Source organism: Rhineura floridana, chromosome 6 (genome assembly GCF_030035675.1).
Source record: "Rhineura floridana isolate rRhiFlo1 chromosome 6, rRhiFlo1.hap2, whole genome shotgun sequence".
Taxonomy (NCBI): domain Eukaryota; kingdom Metazoa; phylum Chordata; class Lepidosauria; order Squamata; family Rhineuridae; genus Rhineura; species Rhineura floridana.
In genome coordinates, this window is record NC_084485.1 from 1,365,973 (window position 1) to 1,383,875 (window position 17,903).

At 55.3% G+C, this 17,903-nt stretch overlaps 2 protein-coding genes across 3 annotated transcripts; one reads left to right on the forward strand and one right to left on the reverse strand.

Moving 5' to 3' along the window:
* The first annotated feature begins 599 nt into the window (after positions 1-599).
* On the forward strand, positions 600-6,537 carry TNNC2 (troponin C2, fast skeletal type). Of its 2 annotated transcripts, none has more exons than XM_061630739.1 (6): positions 600-710; positions 2,162-2,213; positions 2,952-3,095; positions 3,176-3,290; positions 5,671-5,807; positions 6,261-6,537. In XM_061630739.1, the coding sequence occupies exons 1-6, from the start codon at positions 708-710 to the stop codon at positions 6,290-6,292; spliced, it is 483 nt and encodes a 160-aa protein (XP_061486723.1). In that variant the 5' UTR covers positions 600-707; the 3' UTR covers positions 6,293-6,537. The 2 variants fall into 2 exon arrangements, with proteins under 2 accessions (XP_061486723.1, XP_061486722.1); XM_061630738.1 differs by having other exon boundaries at positions 612-719.
* Positions 6,538-8,735: 2,198 nt separating this feature from the next.
* On the reverse strand, positions 8,736-13,018 carry UBE2C (ubiquitin conjugating enzyme E2 C). The gene is made up of 6 exons (XM_061630737.1): positions 12,636-13,018; positions 12,508-12,535; positions 11,655-11,741; positions 10,346-10,550; positions 9,595-9,654; positions 8,736-8,988 (listed from the first exon to the last, which is right to left on the reverse strand). The coding sequence occupies exons 1-6, from the start codon at positions 12,731-12,733 to the stop codon at positions 8,930-8,932; spliced, it is 537 nt and encodes a 178-aa protein (XP_061486721.1). The 5' UTR covers positions 12,734-13,018; the 3' UTR covers positions 8,736-8,929.
* Positions 13,019-17,903: the final 4,885 nt, after the last annotated feature.

Sequence of the window (17,903 nt, forward strand, 5' to 3'; positions counted from 1 at the left end):
GTAGCCCTGTTGGAAAAAGAGCCTAATCAAGAGAGAGTGTGGCCCCCGCTCAGCCTAGGCAGAACTGCCTTATGATGGGATGGGAGCCCTGCTCCCAGAATACACCTTTCCTCAGCTTGGACAGGCAGCAAAGGTCAGATGTACTTTGGAATCCCCCGCCCCAGTCCCTCAAGGGAGCAAGCTGGGTGTGTGTCAAGACAGTCCTTGGCAGCCCCTACTCCATTCTTAATATGGGATGTTTATGTCTGGGGGGTGGAGCAGGAGGACACCCCCTTCTTTGTTAGTTCTATTTTTGCCCTCTTCTGGCCTGTGGTGGATGCTCAGTGGATGGGCATGTGTGTACATAGTCCTGCTTTCAGCTCCTTGTCTTTCTCTGGGGGAGGTGTTGGATTTCTCCCTCTGGGCACCCTTCGCCCTCCTCAAGCCTCCTGCAGCTGCAGGACACAGCCAGGAGTGGCTTGGCTAAATTTGGTAAAATGCCCCATCGGCCAATGAGCAGGCAAGGAGGAAGGCGATTGGCCGCTTGGAGAGCTGCCTCCCCCAGTGTCCAATGGGAAGAGCCTGGGCGGGAACCTGCTGAGCAGGCAGGGTACAAATTGCAGTGCCCGGGGGGGTGGGGCAAGGAGAAGCTTTTGTCCTCCACTCGGAGTGGAGTGGGCCGTGGTGTTTCTTTCTCTGTGGGTCGCTGTGGGGTGTTTCCTGCCACCATGGTAAGCATGGTAAGAGCACGGGCACAAACGCCCATTCTGAAGGCGGTGCCCAGGATGGTTGGAGCTGGACCTCCTCCCGGGACGCCGGACCGGACTGCGGCATGTGCACAGATGGCGAGATGGACTGGTTGGTCGCGTGTCCGATGGGACAGGCCGGTGCCGGGGTGCAGGGCCAGCACAGACGTGGCAAGATAGCTGCCAGGACACAAGCACTGCTCCGGGAGAGCTGCTCTGTGTGGGGCCAAGGGCAGGCCTGACCCTGTGGCCAAGGCTGCTGCATGGATGCAGGGGGGGCTGTGGGGACGGGCAAGGGAAAGGCTGGGGTGGCTGTTCCCTCTTTGTCGCCCCTGGGCAAGGATGGGAGCGGAGAGGGCCCTGGGGGCCAATGAGAGAGCTTTGGCTGGGCAGCAGGGCACCCAATGGGCTGCTCTTTTAATTTGCTGTTTTTGCTGAAGGGCACCGAATAGACTCTTCTGGGCTGCGCTGCTTGGGGAACGTAGGGAGGGGCAGGTCTAGTCTGGGATCAGAGCCCGGCCCAGGACACAAAGGAGCTGGCCCTGGAGGAAGTCATGCCACTGGCCGCAAGAGTTGGCTGGGAAGCCTGGGCCTGCCGGCGCCTGAGCCACAAGACCGGCCTCGAAGGAGTAACTCAATCCGACAGCCAACAGGTGGTGCAGCAGCTGGCAGCCGGCCCGCTGCGCACCCTAGAAGGAGGATCCTGGCAGGCACTGCTAAGAATAGCTTGGGGGTCCAGGAGCACCCTCCCCGATGGCTGGCTGCTGCAGGCGCCGAGCTCCACTGCCCAGGACCCAGAAGGCTGGCCCACCCAGCAGCAGAAGACAAAAGAGCCCTGGGCCTGGACCCCTGCGCTGTGTGGGGCAAGGCTGGGCACCCCGGAAGGATGGCCGCAGGCCCCCAAGCCCTGCTGGCCCCCAAGCAGTCCTCCCTGCCTTAACGCCCCATGGAGGAACTGCTCAGCATCTTCCATTGGGGGAGGGGGATCCGTGGCCAGGCCTTTCAAGAGAAGGGGATGAGTTGATGGGTCCCCGTCTTCTTCCTCTGAAGCCTCTTGGCAGCCACAAGTGCCCAGCAGCAGCAACCCTTGCTTCTCTCAGCCCCAACAACCACAACCCAAGTCTAGGGGGTTGGGTACCATGAATCCCTTTGTGCTCTTTGGAAGGTCAGGGAGAACAGGGGCTGGAGCCCTGGGTCAAGGCTTGGGGGGGGTCTCCAGTGCCTTGGGAGCGGTCCAGGACAATTTGGCCCGTGGCAGGCCAGTCTAGGGGAGGAAAGCCTTTTGTCATCTTGGGAGGGGAAGAGGGACTCTTGAGCAGCAGCCACTGAGGCGAAGGCAAAGAGGACGCCAGGTAGGCAGGGGAGGGCACTCCTGGGCATGGCCCCGGCTGGGCCTCGCTCTGCTGTCCTGGTGACCACCTTGCCTTGCCTTGCAGACGGATCAGCAGGCAGAAGCCAGGTCCTACCTCAGCGAGGAAATGATTGCGGGTGAGTTTCAGGACATCCTTGAGTCTCTCTCCCTGTCCTCCCCCATCTGACTGGGCACAGCAGGCGTCTTGACTTGGCCAAGGGACAAAGTGGGCATGAAGACCACCCAGCGGGTGATTCTGGAGAGCCAGGGCTTGATAGTTCCTCCGATGGCAACCAAAACATTGTGACCCCTCTACAAATTAACCCCCACTTTGCTTCTTACCAAGCCCACTCGCTTGGGGGGCTCTTGAAATGGCAGCCCCAAATGTGGCAGGGCGACTCCTGCGCCCTGCAGGCCCGTGAGGGAGAGCGCTACTGCTGCCCCTGCAGAGTGGGCCTGCTGCTCTGGCCCTGGGCTGCACTGTTTGGCCCACCATAGAAATCTCTGGGACAAGAACTGTCGTCTGTCGTCTTCCTATGTGGGCCTGTGGCACTTGGAGCAGTCTTCCTGGGTGATTTGTCCCCGGGGGCTTTCCCCTCTTATGCCTTCAGCCCGAGCACGAGGGGGTGGCCAGGGCTTTTCACACCCGAAAGGAGCTGCTGGCCCCGCAGAAGGGCTTGGGCAGCCAGGTGGCTGCTTTGACCGGGGGGGGGGGGTCGACGTCCCCTACCTACTTCTTAAAAACAGCCCACCTTGGGGCTAGTCCATCTGGCAATTTCGGAAGATTCAGGGGGCTGGTGGGGAGCCCCCGAGCCCGCTGAGCGCCAGGGCACCCCCAAGCTCTACTCCGCCCCAACGCTGCGCGTCTCCGGCAGAGTTCAAGGCCGCCTTCGACCTGTTCGACGCGGATGGCGGCGGCGACATCAGCACCAAGGAGCTGGGCACCGTCATGAGGATGCTGGGCCAGACGCCCACCAAGGAGGAGCTGGACGCCATCATCGAGGAGGTGGACGAGGACGGTGAGGAGCGGGCCCGGCTGGGGGAGCGGGAGGGGGCGGCGCGGCGGCCGAGGCTGACGCCGGCCTGCGTTCCACTGCAGGCAGCGGAACCATCGACTTCGAGGAGTTCCTGGTCATGATGGTGCGGCAGATGAAGGAGGACGCCAAGGGCAAGTCGGAGGAGGAGCTCTCCGAGTGCTTCCGCATCTTCGACAGGTGAGGCGCGGCCGAGCGGCCCCGGCACGGCTTCCCGCACGCGCAGCCGCCGCAGCCTCGATGCGACCCGCGGACCAAGGCTGGCGCGCCGTCTGCGGGAATTGCGCCGCCAGAGGTCGTGCTCCAGCTAGCAAACCAGGCAGGGGGACTAGGAGGGCGTCCCGCGGGGTGGCCCCGGCCCGCTTTCATGCAAAGCAGAACGGCGGCCTCCCGCCTCCCCCCAGCAGCGATTCGAGGCGAGTTTCCCTCCGGCTGCAGCTGCCCCCACAAGGAGCCAAAACGCGGCGGGAGCAGCGCCGGTCCAGCCGCCGTCACTCACTGCCCAGAGAACGGCTCAGCTCTCCGACGGGAGCATCGACATGGCCGTCTCCTGTCTCTGCTAAAACCAGCCCCCCCGAGGGCAGCGGACTCAGTGCTGCCTGCCTGCCCCGAAGTGCCGCCCATCTTGGCACTCTTGCGCCCCAGCCACAGCAAAGGATGCCCCAGGCGCGCTGCCGCCTTTCATTGGCCTCCGTCCAGCTGGTGTCGAGCTTGCCGGAGGAGGGGAACCTGGGGACCGTCTACACCGGGGGGGGGGGAACGGAGCGGGGATCAGAAGGCCAAATGTAGCCTGGTCCTGGCGTGACAAAGTACCTGAGCTGCCTGTAGAAGGTCCCAGGGTCAACCCCGGCATCTCCACGCAGGGCTGAGAGAAACGTCTGTTTGGAAAACTGGAGAGGTGCTGCCAGTCAGTGTAGACAATATTGAGCTAGATGGGCCAGTTGTCTGACAAGTATAAGGCAGCTTCCTATGTCTGTCAGAACCCAGGTGGCTCCACTTGCAACTTCCAAGTGCTGCACCAGCTACAGCTGTTCCTAGTCAGAGATCTTGGCCCCTGTGATCTGTGCCCTGGTGGCTTCCTGGGTGGACTGTTGCAAGGCTTTCTTCGGGAGGCTGGCTTTGAAAACCTGTTAGCTACTAGGCTAAGTTCAAGGGTCTAGTTTTGGTGTACAAAGCCCTATACAGCTTGGGACCAGGATACCTGAAAGACTGTCTTATCCCTTATATGCCCAGTTGATCATTGTGCTCTGCAGGTGAGGGCCTCCTGCAGATACCATCTTATCAGGAGGTCTGTTCTGCACAACATAGGAAATGGACCGTTAGTGCTGTGGCACCTACCCTTTGGAATCCCCTCCCCTTAAATATCAGACAGGCACCATCTCCGTTATCTTTTCGGTGCCTACTGAAGACTTTCCTCTTTCAACAAGCCTTTTAAGTGGAGACCTTGTCCCAGTCTGTGATGGAATTGCTTTTTAATATATTTTTTAAGCTTCCTTTAAAATGTTTTTAAAGATGTTTTGTTTTAATATTTTTTAATGATTGTTGTGTTTGAAGCCAGGATTCACTAGAAAAGACAATAATGCTGGGAAAAACAGAAGGAAGTAGAAAAAGAGTAAGGCCAAACAAGAGATGGATTTATTCCATCAAGGAAGCCACAGACCTGAACTTACAAAATCTGAACAGGGTGGTTTATAACATGCTAATGTAGGTCACTGATTCATAGGGTCGCCATAAGTCGTAATCGACTTAAGGCACATAACAATAAATCAAATCAATAAATAATTAAAAATGGTCTTGGGAGCTGCAACTAGCACAAAATGCTGCAGCAAAGGGTGCTTGTCTATAACATGAACTCTGAAAAGAATTGCCCCGATGTTAACGTTTAAGGCCCTAAGTCCTGTAGGCCCAGGTATCTCAGAGAATGCCTCCTCCCATATTGACTTGCCTATGTTTTAAGATCTTCAGTTCAACCTGTGGTCCCCATTGTGATTAATGGGGCGGGGCTGATGGCCAGAAGGCAGCCCAAGGTCACGGAAACTCACGGTCCTCCCCAGTTGTGCAGTGGCAAATGCAGAAGTGCAGGGTTCCTTCTTGTTAGTCACAATCATGTCCCCTCTCCCTTTTCTGCTGTTGAGTTGAGAGTGAGACCCTTGTCAATGCCGTCTCCCACAGCAGACATCCCTAGGAGCCAATAAGCCTGAAAAGGGAGTGTTAGCTACTGAGAAGAGTCTTCTCAGTGGCTGACTCGCCTCCTTTCATTCTGATTGGCTCCAATCAGCAGGAAAGGTCAAGGAAGCATGTTAGAAGGCTCTTCTCAGTGGCCAACACATTCCCCTTTCATGCTGATTGGCTCACAGGATGCTGGAGGCATAGGAACCCTGCTCCCCAAAAAGTAAAGGGTCTAAGTCTCCTCCCGTGACCGTGGACAGCAACACGCCTGGTTCAGCCTTGGCTGCTGCCAGTGGGATTCACCTGGCTCTGATCGGATTACAGGGAGGGGTTCTGTTTGGAGGAGCTCAGTGCTCCCCCCCCCAACATTTTTCTCTCCTGCCCCCAATAGGAATGCTGATGGCTACCTGGATGCAGAAGAGCTGGTGGAGATCTTCCGGGCATCTGGTGAGCATGTCACCGAGGACGAGATTGCAGAGCTGATGAGGGACGGCGACAAAAACAACGATGGGCGGATTGACTTTGACGGTGAGAGGCCTGGGCAGGCCTTGCCTTCTTGGGAGCCGATGTGGGTGTGTGCTTCAGGGCAGCTCTGTGCCCCTTAAGTCTGCGAGGCCTCAAGGCTCCCTGGCTCAGGACTTGATGCCTCCTGACCCTCAGAGTTTAGCACGGGAGCACAGTTTTGTCTCACAAGCCCAGGACCTTTCAACGTCCCGAGAATCCCTCCTCTTCCTGGAGACATGCTTCCCACTCCTTACGTGGGGCTTGGTGACTAGACTGTGGCCTTGTGGCAGTTCAGCAAACACGCAGGGCAACTGCCAGGGTGCGAGAGGCGCAGCCAGGCCAGAGGGGGGCATTGGAGGGGGCATTTGTGGCAAGGGTGGGGGGCCGCTGTGTTTTGTCCGTAACTACTGTGTGTGACGTCAGTGCCCCACTGCCCAATCCTGCTTCTGGGCTGACCCTGCCATCCTCTCCCCCCAGAGTTCCTGAAGATGATGGAAGGTGTGCAGTGAAGCGACTTGGACATTACTGCAAAGTTGGTGGCCGCCGCCAGCAGCCAAGCTTCCTGCTCTTGCCTCTGCTCCAGCCATCAACCCTTGCGCCTGGCCCTAGAGCGACCCCGACTCCTTCCATCCTGCTGCTCCACAGCCGAGAGACTCCTTCCCAGCTAAACTCCGTGGGTGGCCACCGACCCCAAACTTGTGAAGTTCTATTGATAACGCTGAAACTTCAATAAAGAGCAAAGGACTGGAACTGACCGAGGATTGGGGTGGCATTGGAGTGGTTGTGGTGGTGGGGTGTCATCGCCATTTGCAATGGGGCCCTGACCCTTTGGGAGGTGGACCGGGCTCAGAAACCGGCATGGCCGTCCAGAGATTGCTGGACTGTCGCTCCCCAATGGTTAGCTGCGCTGGCATTGATGGGAGTTGGGGTCCAACAACAGCTGGGGGGCTCCAGATTCCTCACTTTGGAACGAAATACCCTCCCCTTGCAGCAGGTGGGCTGTTTGCATCCCGCACTCGAGTAGAGGAAACGACCACCTCCCACCTGGCACTGACACTCGCTGCCTGCTTCCCCCCTCCTGCACTGCATATATGGGCTAGGCCACCCTTCCTGGCTCCAGCGGCCTCCTGCCCACTGCTGGAAATAAAGCAGAAGCAGCCGCCGTGACTGGTTCCCCCAGTATCCCCCTTGGTCCAGAAACGCTCCACTGCCTCAGGGCATGGCCCTCACAGAGGCCCAACAAGCAGCATTTTTGCTCCAGGGTGCTTGTGGCACCATCTGCTCAATGCAGCAGCTAGGCAAATAAAGCCCCTAGACTAGGGCCACGAGCACTGCCAGAGCCAGGAGGCGGCTTCTCCCCTTCCCCATGGGGCTCTGGGTGGGGTCACTTGGTTAGCCACCTGCCTTCCTTGGTCCAGGGGATAAAGCCCCAAGGAAGCGAAAGGGGTGAAAGGCCCTTCCAAGCTCAGTGTCCTAGAATGGGGCAAGGGCCTGTTGGAGCTCCTTTTCCGGTCCTGGGGCCCTTGGATCCACGACAGTTCTGATGGATACCATCGTCACCTCCTCTAGTTCCGCAAGTACTGCTCATAGAGCAGTCCCAGAAGACTAGCAACCGAAGGGACACGATCCAAGGACTGTAGATCAGGCTGCACAAAACTGGCAGTGCCAGCTGTCTGGTAGAGGACCAAGGGAACAGAGGGAGGCTTTGCCAGACTAGGCGCAAGCACACCGAGGGGCAAAAGAGACTGTCAGTTTATTACAGTAGGGCCTCGCTTTACAGCACTTCACTAATACAGCGGTCCCAATTAGATGCAATTAGACTAAAGCCCCACTCATACGGTGCTTGTTCCGCTTTTACGGCAGTTTTCTGGCATCGCGCACCATTCTATTCAATGGGTTCCGCTTTACAGCGGGGGTCTGGAACATAACCCGCTGTATGAGTGGGGCCCTACTGCATAAAGAAAAAGTGGGTTTCTGGTCCTCACTGCTGCAAAGCTAAGCTTATTAGCACACAGTAAGGACCTGCTGAAGATTCCAGGAGGCAGAAGTAGCCTCAACCTGGAGCCTCTGAACAGCTGGGATAGCTCCACACTTGGCTTTAGAAAAGCTGATTGGGAGGGAGAGTCGGGACCAGCAGAAAGGGCTTCTCCATGCGGCACATCCTGACTGTCTGGAATTCAAAGCCACAAAAGAGCAATTGAGGCTCCTTCGGTTAGACAAGTTCTATGCGGGACTAAATAAATTTGGGGGGGTGGGGCGGAAGGGAAGAGATGCCCATCAGTGGCATTTACTCAAAATGGCTGTGGGGAACCTTTGGCCCTCCAGATGTTGCTGAACTACAACTCCCATCATGCCCATCAAGTATGGGCAATGGCTAGGGACAATGCAAGCTGTAGTTTAGCAACATCCGGAGGGCCAAAGGTTCCCCACAGCCGCTCTAGGCCAAGACAGTGTGTCTCTGAATACATGAGCTGAGGAGGCTTTTGCCTTCAAGACCTGCTTGTGGGCTTCCCAGGGGCATTGAGCAGGGGGGTTGGCCTTGTGGGCCCCTTCCAACTCTACTACGATCTGGCTGGCCATTGGGGACACCCAGATGGTGGCCTGGATGGGCTCTCCTTGCATCTGATTCAACAGCACTCTTCTAATGAACTTCAACTATTCCAGGATGTAACAAGTCCCCGTTTGCACTTTCTGGAGGCTTACAAATGGTTTTCTCTTTTGAATGCACAGACTCATCCAGTTTTTACTCCAATCTGGCAATTCACATTCAGGCCTGCACATGCAAAATGGGGGTGTGGCCCACCCTTGTGTCAGGGGCCAGCTCCCTCCTACAAAGTTCATAGGGGAAGGTGCTCTGAGTTGCCCCACATCTCTGGGTCTTTGCCAGGGTAAGGCAAGCACCAGCCCAGAGCCTGGACAGACCCCACCTTAAAGAGGCCCTGCTAGCATCAATTTAGAAAAAGAATACCTGTTTATTTATACATTAACCCACAGGACAAAATGCCAAATAAATTTAAAAACAGTCTATAATACAGTGTGGCATTCATACACAGAGCATTCCAGGGGAGAAGGGAAGGGGTGGGGAGACGGCACACCACCAGGGTGGAGACACAAGAGAGCAACGGGAGCGGGCGGGGAGGAGAGTATCAGGTTTCCTGGCTCTTCATATGCTTTGCATACGATTCATGAAGGTATTTCTTGTAGGCTGTGGGGAGAGACAAACAAATATGCAGCTCAGGGAACCTGACAGCAAAATGGGCTGGTGCCTTGCAGCCCCACAATGGCCTTTTCATCATGAGCAAACGCCACCTGCCAACGCGAGACCTCCCTTCCCCACGGCATGCCGGATGGGATGCAGGAGGGACCCCCACTTCCCACATCACACCCTCAGTGTTGAAAGATGCCGGAGCTGGCAGTGGCTGCAGCTTTGTTACGTCTGCTCTCCGAGTCTCTACTGAGGCAATACCCAAGAACTCAGACTTCCTTGGGGCCCCATAAAAAACCTGCCCCAATTCTCTGGTCCCAAGCTTCCTCCTGCCCGTGAACAGCTTCATTTTTAGCCAAGAAGGCCAAGGCCCAAGTCTGCCTCCGAGTTGTGACCCCCAGCCCAAAAGCATCAGAGTGGGCTATGAATGTGCTGTGGAGAAAGGCTGTGTGCTCTGCACGTTCTCCATGGCGCTCATCTCCCATAGTTTTCAGAATAGGCTCTGGAACTCAAGATGATGCCCTGCAACTCTCCTCTGTGGAGGAAGGAGTGCTCATCGCTATGCCTCCCTCCCTCGACCCCTAAGCAAGATTAGGAGAGACTCACCTGCCTGGTTCTTCCAGAGGTCTGAAGCATCTGTGTTGAGGGGACTCTCAACGTTTGGCTCTGAGGGTTGGGGAGAGACGCCATCAGCCCAGGTGTCTGGCATGGCAAAAGGCCCCAGACCACCTGCGGGGGTCATTTAACTCCTCCCCCACTTAATCCAGGGCAGAGATCTTCCTCCAGCCCAAATGCTGTTGGGGATACCTCCAAACCTCTTCCTTTGCTCTTTTCTGTTCCACAGGGATCATGTCAATGGGCTCTTCTCTTTTCCTCCCACTCCCACTTCCTGAGCTTGTGTTTTTACTGAGGTGGGGGAGATTTGTGCACCCAGCCTGAATTTAAGGAGTGCTGGGCAAAAAATGAGGAGATGGAAGGCAAGTGAGGGCATCTGAGGTGAATGCGTGCAAAGGAATCCCTCTGGGTGACAGGCAGGGGAGCAGCAGAGTGGGCGCACAGCTGCAGGTTTTGGACTGAAATTTTAAAAACAAAAAATGAGGTACGGAGAATAGATTTCATAGCAAAGGGGGCTGGAACAAGCAAGAAAGAAGTTCTGTGATTATGTTAGCCCACCTTGAATCTGCCCGGTGGGACTGGATACAAATTCGGATGAAGTAGGAAAACCTGCCTCTTCCCATGAGCGCTCACAAACCGCCATGAAGGTGGGAGAGATGGAGATGGAGAGCCCGGCCTGGACCTGAGGCTGGCAGGCCAGAGCAGCTCTCCCACACGAAGGGCCGGAGCGCTTCTAACTCACCTCCCAGCAGGCTCTGGATGGAAAGCAGGATGGTCCGGACATCGTACAAAGCCGACCACTTGTCCTTGAGGATGTCCAGGCAGATGTTACCCTGCAGGTCCACGTTGGGATGGTAGCAGGGAGTGAGGAATTTGACAGTGGGGGCATTGTAAGGGTACCCGCTGGGGAACTCCAAGGACAGCTTGTACCTCAGGTCCTCGTACACCTTTTGGGGGGTTGGGAGGGTGGAGGACAGAGAAGCATGCATCAAGTGGTGGGGACGCCACAGTCTCCCCCCATCCAATCTACTTTGCCTCTTGCCTCCAGACAAGACACCAGAAGCCTCCACACCGTCCCTGGGATGGTTTGTGGGGCGTGGCAAGGCTTATGCAATAGGGAACACAGCTGGCATGCCACTGGAGACCTTCAAGAGGCAGCTGGACAGCCATCTGTCGGGAATGCTTTGATTTGGATTCCTGCATTGAGCGGGGGGTTGGACTTGATGGACTTGTAGGCCCCTTCCAACTCGACTATGATTCTATAAGTTGTCCCTTTCTGCTTTTCAAGTCTCAGAAAATCCCCCCCCGCCACCTTCTTCCCACTGGGGCATCTGGTTGGCTACTCTCAGAACAGGAGACAGGACTAGATGGGCCGCTTTTGGCCCAATCCAGCTGCAGCCGGACTCCCCTTAGGTTCCCAGATGTGGCTGTTCTCTGGGAATGGGAACAGTTCTCCCTCTTCTTCTGGATACCCTAATAAGAATTTAAACCCTGGCAGCTCTCTCATATATGCCCCATTTCTTCAGATTTTAAATTTTGGGGAGGCTCTTTCCTAACTGGTTTGTACTCAGCTGCAGTATCCAAAATGTTTCTTTAGAGATGACAGCGGCTGAACTGCAGCCCCTACCTCCTAACCAGTTTGAAGGATGCAGTTATCCCTATCTGACAATAACAAAATGTACTCTGCACATGCATAGAGGTCTTGCTGTTAAGTCTGTGTTTCAAAAGCAACATTCCTGGTAATGACAAGGACCTGAGCCTTCAGAATAGCTCTTTGGTCCCAAGACAAAACAATAATCTCCCTGCCTTTCCTGTACACGGCGTCCTTCTCCACTCTCATCCTGTGTGGTAGCCACACTATACCCTTAGTGCCACGGCTCATTGGTGGAGCACAGACTGTGCATGCCAGAAGTCCTCACTTCAGTCCTGGGCATGGAAAAGGCCCTTGCCCAAGACACTGGGGGATTGCTGCCAGGAGGATGGATTATCAGGCCCGAGTTGGTGTGAGGCATTTTCGAGGCCCCCAGCTTTCCCCTCCTGACCCAGCTCACCGTCCCAGCTGCTCCATGAATGGTCCCAATCCACTTGAAGAGATTGTCTGACTCAGGGAAGGCTGAGATTCCTTTGTCTCCAGACATCTGCATGGAAAAGCAAGTTAGAGCCACCGCAAAAGAGGTTTGGGAGTCACTTTGTGAGGAAAGAGCCTTGAAAGAGGCTGCCCTTTGAATCTGATTTGTTGACAGCATCACAGAGTCCACAAGAGCACAAAGTGGCACGTAAGTGTTGCCTTTAAACCAGCAAGTGTAGGTAGGTCCACATTCCTGACACGGCTCAGTTGAGTCATCACACTGAACAACATGCCGACATCACCAGCCGTTGAAGCAGGAAGCGTCGACCAAGCACCACGCAAAGGAGTCGCTCTAGCCAGAAGGGCTTTTCTGCTGCATCTCCTCAAAGGCTCTGGGCCCTCCCCGCTTTCCTCAGAACAGTGTCCTGGGGACCCCTGACCCCACACCCTCCCACTCTCCAATCCATTGGCAACAGGCCCCTTAAAGATCATCCATCCCAGGCTGAGGGTGGGCAGGAAGAATGAGGAGCGCCCACCAGTTAAAGGGACCAGCCAGTGAAGTCCCCCAGCTCCCCCTTTGTCTACCCCAGAAGACCTGCTGTCAGTCAGTGTGGGCAATACTGAGCTAGATAGGCCAACAGACTGACTGGTATCAGGCAGATTAATAGGTTGCCACGCAAGAAATGCCCCCCTCCGCGTTGGAGTGGCCGCCTCCTCCCCGCCGCCGCCACAGAGCATCCATCAGCCCAACCTGCCTCCTTCCCGGCCAAGAGCCGAGTCCCCCTCGCCCACACCGAGGAAGGGAAGGGGCCGAGTGCCGCCGCGGAGTCACTCACCATCAGGGTCATCAGCTCCTGCTGCAGCCTGCGGGGCAGAAACGTGAAAGAAGGGTTAGGCCACCGCAACCCCAGCACATCCCGAAGGGCACTCTGCACGTGCCCAGGAGCCCGCCCACCCACGCTACCTGCTGCGGACGGAGCCGCGGGCGACGCCGCCGCCAGTCTCGGCCGCCTTCCTGGAGGCGCGAGCGGCAGCGCCGGGGTCGGTGTTCTGCGAGGCCATGGCAGGGGGCGCGGCGGGTCACCCGTTGCCCAGAGAGGGAGGGAAGGAAGAAGGCCGGCCGGGCGCTCTCGCTCTCGCTCTCGCTCCGCCGCTCCTTTGCAGCCCGAGAAGCTGCTGCTATTGCTGCAGCAGAAGTTTGAATGTTGCAAAGCTCTTGCCGCCCAGCCAATCGCCGTCGCGCTCACGTTCGATCTGCCCAATGGGTGCGTGCGGGCCGGGAAGGCGTCCTGGAAACGGGCCCCAGGCAGGCCGGGATTGGCGGCGACGGCCCGCGCGGGAGGCGCCCATTGGCTTCCTGTATCGAGCTCAAGGGGCGACGGGGGGCATTTTTAAAGGGGCCGCCACTGGAGACTCCTCCTCTCCGCGTCTAGCGGCGGGAGCCGAGCGACCCGGCCGAGGGGCAGCAGGCGGGCGTCGCTCTTCCTCCCTCCCGGACAGCCGCTGGGCTCTTCCTTCTAGCCGAAGGGGGTCTTAGTTAACACTCAGCCTTGCCTACCTCGCAGGGTTGAAACGGAGGGCGGACCCAGACAGGTGAAATGCCCGCTTTAAAAAAAATGCTACGTGGAAACCTGGGAGTTGCACCACAGCACAGCCTGAGTAGGGTCGGAAGGGGAAGGGGGAGGGCTCCTCCTTCCCCCCTCAGCAGAAACAGCCGATTCCCCCCCATCCGCAGGAGAGCTGCTGGCAAGGGCCTGTGGCGCCTTGCAGGGCTCAGTGTCCAGTAGCATCTCCTGGTAGGGGTGGGGAATGTTTCCTGCGTGAAACCCAGGCCAGCCCCTGCCAGTCAGTGCATGCAACACCGAGCTAGATGGAGCCATGGGCTTGAGTCCCTTTTTGCTGATGATACCAAATTGTTCAGGGCGGCCAAAACAAAAAGGGGTTGCAAAAAAGCTCCAAAGGGACCTCTCCAAACTGAGCAAATGGGCAGTAAAATGACAAATGCAATTCAATGTAAACAAGTGTGAAGTTGTGCATGTAGGAGCGAAACAACTTTCCTTTCACGTATACGCTGATGGGGTCTGAACTGGCAACGGCTGACCAGGAGCAAGACTGTAGCCGATAGCTCAATGAAGATGATGTTCCAGTGTGAAAAAGGGTAAATTCCGTGTTAGGGAACATAAGGAAAGATATTTAAAATCAAACTGCTGCTATCATGCCATGGTATAAATCTGTGATGTGGCAGCATTTGGAATTCTGTGTCCAGTTCTGGTCAACTCACCTCACAAAGGATGTTGTAGAGTGGGAAAAGGTTCAGGAAAGGGCAACCAGAATGATCAGGGGGACAGAGCAACTCCCCTACGAGGAAAGGTTGTGGCATTTGGGGCTGTTTAGTTTAAAGAAAAGGCAACTCCGAGGCGACACAAGTGCATAAAATCATGCCTGGTGTGGAGAAAGCAGCTAGGCCTCTCTCACAACTCTTGCATTCTTGTGCATCTACTCCAGTCCTCCCTCCTTTGCTTTTCTCCACTTCATCCTCTCCTGTCTTGATGCAGCTGTTTTCCCTCCCACTCACTTCACCCTTTTCCCAGTTACATTCCTCTTGGTTTTCAAGTCTCCCAGCTTGCTGCCTTCTCCTCTCTCCACCAATACTTTTCTCAGGCCACTTCCTCTCTCATACTTCCCATCTCTGTCGACTCCGCTATCCCCGCCCCTCTCAAACAGTTGTTATTTTGCCAAATCTCTACGCACCGCCAGCTCTTCTCCCTTCCCTGTTCGTGCCTCTTTTCCTTCATGTTCTTGTCAGTCTATGCCAGTGGTGGGGAACCTGTGGCCCTCCAGCTTCCACCAGCCCAGCCAACAGTGATGCTTTACGCAGTAAGCCCTCTCAGCCACACTACCTCATGGCTGCTGCTGGCCTGGAGAGTAGCTGGTGGGTACCTCCACAGGCAGCAGAGAGGGCAGCCCTCCACTTCCCCGGAGGGAGGGAGGGGTGCTCAGGTGAGGAGCCGGGCTGGAGCCAGCAACTTTATGCACAGGCCAATGGGGCGGCTGGCTAGCCCAGGCAGTGCTGCAGCTGTGATGGCGGCTCCTGAGCCTGGCAAGCAGTGGCTGTGGTGGCCCCTGGGCTCCAACATGAACCCCTCCCCATCTCCCTCTCGTGAACCCCTCTTGCCCTCTGTCCCCTCTGACGCTTCGTTGCCAAACCTAGTCAAGCTTTGTGCTGCTAGTCCCTCTCGCCCTCCTCCAGGTTTTCCCTCTCCGCTATGAGAAAACCTTCCCCCCTCCCTCCTATTTCTTGTTACACGTATGCAGAGAGCCTCAGTGTCTGCTCTGCGAGTGCGCCAGTGTGTGTACCGGAGCAGCAGGCTTTTACCCTGCACTGAGATCACTGAGAGTTAAGACTTAGTAAAATAAGAAAAGCTACTTTGTTTATAGAAATACATAGTAGACAAGAAAGGCATACCTAGTTGTAACTAAGTTGGAGGCGCAATGCCCAGACTTTGGTGTTGTCCTCATGACTCAGGAGAGAGAGCAAAGACAGAGATGTCTCCTCTCTCCTGGGACAGCCAAAGAAGAAGACAAAGGAAGGAGGGGCAGGTCAGCTTCCCTGAGCACATCAGTTTACAAGGGAAGAAAGTTAGTCAGAGCATAGCACAGGTCAAGGCAGGCAAGCCTAGCCAGCTGGAGGACCCTGACTCTATCTCCCTTCTGGAATACACACAAAAGAACAAAACAAGAGTTGCTCTTGCCCCTCATTTCTCATCCTCACCGTTGCACTTTCTTAGGAACGGAACGCAGGAAGCTGCTTCCTACTGAGTCAGACCTTTGGTCCATCTAGGCCAGGGCTGTCTACACTGGCTGGCAGCAGTGGCTCTCCAGAGTTTCCCGCAGGGGTCTTTCTTTCCCAGCCCTCCCTGGAGATGCCGCCATCGCGGCCTGAATGTGGGGCCTCCTTTGTGCAAGGTTGATTCTCTCCCAAGGAGCTGTGCTTCTTTCTCTCTGGCCTCCTTCAGATCAGCCGCCTCAAGGCTGCATCCCTGGCCCTCTGGTGCTCCTCTCCTCCATCCTCCCCTCCTCCGTCCTCCCCACCAGCACACGGCCTCTCCTCCCCCCTTATTATCCCAGACTCCCCCCCCCCCGACCATTTGAAAATTGGTGGTGGTCTTCGTCTTCCCTGATGTAGCAACGGTCACACGCGGTGCAGAGGAGGCGCTTTGATTTTCAGTGGCATTTTCATTTCTTGTATTTTACCGTATTGCAGTTCGTATTCCATATTTGACATACAGTAAACAACAATATAGAAGAAAAAAAAGAAGCAATAAAATACAATTAGAAATCAGTACTGACCTTGAACCCGGACATGCAGCAGGGCCACCTGAACGAAGCTTGCGGACCGCTGGTGGTCCACGGGCTGCAGGTTGAGAGCCCAGGAGGTGCCCTGCAGCCGCCGCCGCCAGAGCAGGCCAGTGGGGGCCCACCAGGTCCAGCCTCCTCCCCGCCCGCTGGATGCCCCTTTTGGGAAGCCCAGAAGCAGGACCGGAGCGCAAGAGCAGCTCTCTCCGCCCCTTGTGCTTCCTCCCAGCAACTGGTGTTCAGAAGCACATTGCCTCTGGCAAAGGAGACGGGACGCAGCCATCGTGGCTGATAGATAGCAGCCTTATCTTCTCCCAAGAATCTGCCTAACCCTGTTTTGAAGCCGTCCAAGTTGTGTCCTTTTGCCTGTCCTGTGGTCCTCGTCTTTGGTGAGGGCTTTTTCAGCAAGGAATGTTCTTCTGCATGTTGGTTCCTGGCTCCCCCCGGCGCCTGAGCCCCCACAACCTCTCTCTGTGGCCTGAACTCTGGAAGCCATCCCTCACAGGCTTGCTCCTGCCACTCTGTTGGGAGACCATCTCACCTCCCTGGTCTTTGAGGACACTGGAAGCCGCCTACGTTCCACATCAAAGGGCCTCCTCTGAGTTCCGACTCATAGGGAAGCTCGGAGGATGATAACAAGAACTAGGGCCTTCTCAGTGGTGGCCCCCGAACTGTGGAATAGTCTTCCCGATGAGGTGCGCTTGGCGCCGACGCTGCTGTCTTTTCGGCGCCAGGTTAAAACCTTCCTCTTTTCTCAGGCATTTTAGTCTTAGTCTTTTAAATATGTTTAACTGATTTTAGATTTGTGGATGCCTACATACATGTTCCTTGCACCGAATTATTGGATTTTATTGTGTATATTTATATTCCTCTGTTGTACACCGCCCAGAGAGCTATGCTAGTCGGGCGGTATAGAAATTCAACAAATAAATAAATAATAAACCCCACCCCCAGCTCTCAGTGCTTTGTTAAAAACAAGACAAACTTATTAGTAACCAGATCACTGCCTCCTGTGCCCACCCACAAGGGCACTTGCAATGCTCCTGGTCAGAAAGGAGCAGAAGTCGTAGGCCAGCAAGGAGGTAGAGGTGGGCAGGAGGAAGAAGAGTAAACTACGGCTGCTGCTTTCCCTCCCGAGAGATGTAGGAGATCCCCACCCATAGCAGCTGGCTCACCCAGAGCTCCTCCTCACAGACTCTTCTTAGCTGAGGCTTGGATGTGTCAGATTGCCAAGGACGTATTCGGGAGCAGTTACTCTGTGCGTCGTCATACTTTGGACACATCATGAGAAGACATGATTCACTGGAAAAGACAATAAAGCTGGGAAAAACAGAAGGGGGTAGAAAAAGAGGAAGGCCAAACGAGCGATGGATTGATTCCATAGAGGAAGCCACAGACCTGAACTTACAAGATCTGAATGGGGGTTCATGACAGATGCTCTTGGAGGTTGCCAATTCATGGGGTCGCCATAAGTCGTGGTCAACTTGGAGGCACATAACAACTGTGTGTGGGTGCGCACATGCTGAGGTGTGGGTGCAACTTCTAATTCAAGTTATTTTGATTAGTTACTAACAAGGTTGTTTTGTTGAGTTTATTGGATTTTTGTATATGATTTTTATCCATGTTTTTATGTTTAAGAAAATAGTTTGTTTTAATTATGCTGTTGTATGCATGCATTTTATATATTTACTTAAGATATTTTGTAATGCTTTATTTAATGCTTTAATTTAGGTTATAAACTGCTTTGAGATTTAAATATATACATATATAAACATGGTGTAGAAATGATTTAAATAAAGATAAATAAATAGATTACTGTGCATTTGGTCCAAGGACAGGCCGGCTCCCTCCCCGTCTTTCAAGAGAGACAGCAGGG